Source organism: Sinocyclocheilus anshuiensis, unplaced genomic scaffold, assembly GCF_001515605.1.
Source record: "Sinocyclocheilus anshuiensis isolate Anshui unplaced genomic scaffold, SAMN03320099.WGS_v1.1 scaffold238, whole genome shotgun sequence".
In the NCBI taxonomy this organism is placed as follows: domain Eukaryota; kingdom Metazoa; phylum Chordata; class Actinopteri; order Cypriniformes; family Cyprinidae; genus Sinocyclocheilus; species Sinocyclocheilus anshuiensis.
The window spans coordinates 1,884,695-1,890,384 of record NW_015547674.1 but is presented as its reverse complement, the minus strand read 5'-3'; the positions used below and the strand labels follow the sequence as shown (position 1 = coordinate 1,890,384).

The window sequence follows — 5,690 nt, the reverse complement described above, 5'->3', positions numbered from 1 at the left end:
CAAGTCACCTTTATTTATATAGTGCTTTATACAATACAGATTGTGTCAAAGCAGCTTTACAGTGTTAAACAGGAAAAAGTGTGTTGATAATGCAAGAGGACAATAGTAAACAGTCAGTTTTTCAGTTAAAGTCAGCTCATTATTGATTCAGTGATGTCATCATCCAGCTCAGTTCAGTTCTCTTCAAATAATGTCTGTGCAGTCAAGACAACAATTTTGCCAGAAATTAAGTGTCCCCAACTAAGCAAGCCAAAGGCAACAGTGGCAAAAAAACAAAACTCCATCGGTGACAGAAATGGAGAAAAAAAAAAAAAACCTTGGGAGAAACCAGGCTCAGTCAGGGGGCCAGTTCTCCTCTGGCCAGACGAAACCAGCATTTTGTAGTTTAATTCCAGGCTGCAGCACAGGTCAGATTGTGCAGAGGACTCTTCTTGTTCTTGACTCTTCTGTTCTTGTGGTTTTGTCCCGATAGCCGTCTAGTTAACATTCAGGGCTGTAGAGGTCGTCTCTAGACGCTGATCCACCATCTGTACTGGATCTGGGTAGCTATGGTGGCGATCTTGTATTAATTTGTATGAAAACGTATGATTTTTAGAAAAGTGAAAGCATGAAGCTCTATCCCAAACCTAACCGTCAACGGGGTGTAGGCAGATTGTGCGATAACAAACTAATGGGATTGTTCAAGTTCATACAAATTAGGCACCAATTGGCCAAAACATAAAATTATTACGAAACTTTTTTCTCTTCAATCAGTGTGTTTGTACGCACTGATGCCATTCATGCTACTTATATGACATTGGAGTCTCTGTAAAAAGCACAAAGTGTGCATGCAGTCTGGTGTTTGTGTCTATGCGGGACAACAGCGCATGTGCGAGTGATCTGTGTGCTCAAAAACAAAGGGCCGACAGGTAGTGCGCAAGAAAAACTATTTCAATACAATTACGTTATATTTTGTAAATTGTATTTTTAACTTTGCACATTATTGCGTTGTGTTTTAGGGTTAATGGAAATGTTTGTAAAATGAATAGTTTAAGTTTAATTTATTTATAAAGCACATTTAAAACAACCTTGGTTGACCAAAGTGCTGTACAAAATTGCGTAGGTCCATCACGCAAATTAAAATAGACAATCACAAGATGTTAAAAGCACAGGAGTACAAATGGGTTTTTAAAAGGCTTTTAAACTCAGGCACTGTAATGATAGATAATGGCAATTTGTTCCATAACTTGGGGCTAGCTGCATTGCAGTCTAGATCCGGGTACCCAGAAAATGACTGAATAGATAATGTCCTGGTAGCAAATTATTAAATTCAATTTTTTATTCAGTGGCGGAAATGGGCTTCCATAGGCTATTATCCTGATCTCATGAGAAAACTCAACTATTTTATGAGGTGGAGATTTGTATTCATTTGCATGATGCAATTCATATGAAAACATGCAATTTGTAGAATAAAGAGCAAGCATGAAACTCCACCCCCGAAACCTAACTGTCAATAGAGTGTAGGCAGAAAATGTATGATTGTGATTGCACAAATTCATATGAATTAGCCACTAATTCACCAAAATGTAAAATATTATGTTACGAATCGCCTTAAGATTTAAAATTTTATACATTTGGCAGATGCTTCTATCCAAAGTGACATTGCATTCAAAGTACACATTTTTATTTCAGATTTCAGTTCATGCTTTCCCTGGGAACCGAACCCATGGCCCTGGCGTTGTTAGCACCAGGCTCTAAGACTGTGTTGTGCTGCTGTCCTTCATGCTACTCACATAACAGTGGCGTCTCTGGGAAGAGACACAGGCCCAGCGCAGTGCAGATGGCATGTGGAGGGAGGGAGGACAACAGCAGATCAATCAGCTGCTTTCCGTACGTTTCTACGAAGTTGTTACATGTGTCCTTATATTGTGAGGGCAAATAGTCACAGATTTTCTCCAGAAGGTTCACTATAGCCTCCTACAGGTCAGACAAGCAAAATGGAAAATAGCCCAGGAGCAGTTTATAATCAGTTTATAGATCAATGAAATGATGAACATTTTACACAAAATGTGAACTAGATTTCCAACAGAAGAGGTCTTACTTCAGTTCTCTCTTTAGGCAGCATGCTCTCTATTGTCTTTATGATCAACATACAGAAGTTACAGAGGGGATTGACTTGAACCTAAGAAAAAAAAAAGTACAATTTGAGTCATTGCAGTCGTATTAAATATGCATGAGTTATGCATGAAATACACATCAGAACAGAGCTCTAGCTAATGTATTTTTATGACTAGTGGCATGGTCTCAAACGCTTTCTACTTTTAAAATTTTAGATGAATCATTTAAAGATACATATGAACATGAGTCTACAATTAATTTTGCCCTAAATCTTCTTTAATAAAATGTTATAAATAAAAGCTTATTTGTTAAAATAATGAAAGAAAACATTTTATTTAACTTTGTTTAGCATTTTAAACAAGTTCAAAATGCATTTTATTATCAAGCGAGTCCATATCAGCTCACCCTTTGACATTACTATCACAGACACAGTCACATGACCAAAATTAATAGAGGAGGGAAAGGGGAGCAGAACAGAAAAAGACAAAGGGGAAAAGAACATTAAAATAAAGTGAACAAACAGAGACTGGTAAGCTTAACCTGTCATTTTTTTTCACTGTAGGTCATGAAGTCAATCAACATAACGTTGCTTGAGAGGGCAAAGTGATTAAGCATAATATCAGTTAATTTCCGATTATCTGTCGCATTTACATTCGAGAGAAACTGATAGTTAACAGAGATGCAAACAATACCTATTGCCGAAAATCGCCGTTTTGAATTCAAGAGGTCATTTGTGTGATTCATGTAGATCCCATGGGCTACTACTTCATACATCAGTACAAAAAAGTGCTGAACTTTGATTTTTAATGTTTTTATTGGTTTTGAAATATTATAATTGTGATTTTTCTAATGTCTAAATATAAATCCAAAAGCAAAACACGTTAAAAGGACTACATTAGAGAGTGGAAACGAGCCAATGAGTGATCCTCTGCTGGTTGTAGTGGGAATAACATGTCATTTTAATTTTTAAAGTGTTTTCCAACAAGTGTCAGAAATCTTCCAACTAAGCATGGCGCATTTTCCATGAATTATCTCTATGAATAAAAATAAAAAAATAAAAAAAGTGAATTTTGCATAGGCATATAATGGTCCCATTTTATATAAGATATACAAAAATATGAATAATTTTGAGACTAATAAATAAAAAAATACTACAAATAAGTATTTGCGCCAACACTGATCTTACATACCCCTCAGCAAATGTGCAGTTGCTACCCTGAGAATAGGAACTGTTCTCGTCTGCTGTGTCATTTATTTTTAACACCAAATATGATATTTTCTCACACACATAAATCTGCTTATCTGTCAGCACGAGAAAACATCTGTTCTTTGACTGCGGGAAGGGTGTGGCCTCAAAGTTAAAGGTGAATGACGAAACATAACGCCAGCGGGGTCACTAATAATTCTTTACATAAATAATAAACAGTTAATTTTGCTGAAATACATAATACATGTTTAAAATATCTTGGATTAAGATCTTGGTCGTATCGTCCACCCCTAAGAAGTTTAATCAAAAAGTCGATTGGAAGTCATGCCAGAATACTTTTATCTTTATTCCCCAAGTGTGCAAGCAACCTAAGGAACGAGACACTCGTTGATGGTGGATATAGAGGAGAAAAAAAACGGTTGCCAGAATTATTTTATTTATTTTCCATGCTTACCAAAAATCAACTCAGAGTTTTGACTCTAAATTTGACTCGGAACCTTTTATATTTTTTGTTGTTGTTGTTGCAAAGTGATGTTTACTTTAAATCTAAACCCATTAATGTCAGACTCAAGTGTAAACTTTGACCTGTCTAACACGTACCTCTTGACTAGTTCCTCTTGAGGCTTTTGCATAGAGCGAACCCTGCTCATTCAGGCTAACAGTGAGCTCTGATGGTGCTTTTCTCTCAGACTGGCTGCCACACAGTCCCATCATTGAGCATATGTCACCATTTTGACTCTGCGATGAGGGCAAAAACATATTATTATGTATATTACTCATGTTTAGAAATGTTAAGTATTTAGAAATTAAGTCAGATAGTCAAAGTCAAACTGGGATGATAAATCTCCATTGTAGTCACTTATGAATAGCACTGCAATATTCTACCAAATGTTCAATAACTGAAACCCCTGAAATTGTTCTGGCTATTAGAATCACTCACTGTCATGATGTTAAACTGAGAAATACTCACTGCAAATGCACTGAAATATCTGATAACCAAATGTACGTATGTCTTTGCTCCATTCATACACAAAGGGATGACGGGGTGTTCATAACAAAACTTGTCCAGAGATTTCTCAATAAGATGCTGTGAAGAGGGAACAATTCAAGATCAATGTATGAACAACTCTAAATCATTCGTAACAATGGGCTTATAAAACATGTAGTTTAGTTGAAGTTTCTATTCAAAGCAACTTATTGCAGCAAAAAAACAAAAACTACTTCACATGGCTCAGCTGCCATTAAAAAGTGAAACTAGCTTTCTTGTTTGAAAATAACGCAACTGCAAATTTCGCTTCTCTAAAACAGAAAACAGATATGAACTGCCATGAGATTGTGTTGCAATGGAGGCATTTACTTGGTCTGGCATATAAAAAAAGAAAGAAAATGTGCAATTCAAACTATGGACTAAAATGACTTAAACATCGATTTACCAAGTGTTCAAATAAATTCAATGACTTTCAATAGAATTTACGTATTAGTAAACGTCACAAACACAATTTCACCTGTGAGTCTTGACTGGAGAGGATTTCTGTCAGCAGCTGTACGGTCTTTTTGCAGTCGGTGCACATGTTGTCCATCTAAAGGATGAGGACAGTGGAAAATCATGTTCACTTACAGTCATCAAAGTTATATTCTGTGGACTATTTGAAAACCTGACTAGACATTTAAGCGAATTTCAGTATTTGTGCATTTCAGTGCTTAGTTTATTGGCTGCATGGTAAAATGCACAAAGGAATAGTGTATACCATGTCATACTGTTTCTAACATAAAACCACAAACTCTCACAACCTCTTTTTTAGGGTGGTATGGGTAAAAGAGAAACCTATCTTTACTAGAATGAAGGAAGTGTGAAAATTACCATATTCTCAGATCGTCTTTTAAAGTTCACTTGTTGATATGATCTATTATTTAAAGGGGTCATATGATGCGATTTCAAGTTTTCCTTTCTCTTTGGAGTGTTACAAGCTCTTGGTGCATAAAGAAGATCTGTAAAGTTGCAAAGACTAAAGTCTCCTTCCAAAAGAGGACATGACTAGAAATCAGTCGTTAAGTTGTATTTACAACACTGTTCCAGAACAGTTCAACCCAAATATTCAGATTTTATGGAGGACTGTTTCCTGATCCTGGAAGAGTAGACTACAATGCCGGCTGTTCTGACTCACAAACTGTAAGCACGTTTCCATTTAAAGGATTTGCCGCTGACGATTCAAACGCAAATTTTGAGCAGTGTAGAGTAGCACTTGTTGTTTGTCATTTCTCAGATCACAAATGCAGACATGGTTTTATGTTTGCGCGGTGCGGTGCGATGCAACGCAACGCGTAAAAAGACAGTATAAGACATTATAATCAGTAATTATGTCCCCACTGGATGCAACAAATGCCT

The 5,690-nt window shown here is 36.3% G+C and overlaps 1 protein-coding gene across 1 annotated transcript in view; it reads right to left on the bottom strand.

Annotated features, from left to right (window-relative positions):
• Positions 1-5,690, bottom strand: part of LOC107702917 (prosaposin-like) — a 9,600-nt gene that overhangs the window by 1,803 nt on the left and 2,107 nt on the right. The window contains exons 3-7 of the mRNA XM_016505364.1: positions 4,810-4,884; positions 4,275-4,391; positions 3,905-4,042; positions 2,081-2,161; positions 1,773-1,956 (exon numbers count right to left, since the gene is read on the bottom strand). Of these exons, the coding sequence (XP_016360850.1) occupies positions 1,773-1,956; positions 2,081-2,161; positions 3,905-4,042; positions 4,275-4,391; positions 4,810-4,884 (595 nt within the window). The remainder of the gene's footprint in view (positions 1-1,772; positions 1,957-2,080; positions 2,162-3,904; positions 4,043-4,274; positions 4,392-4,809; positions 4,885-5,690) is intronic.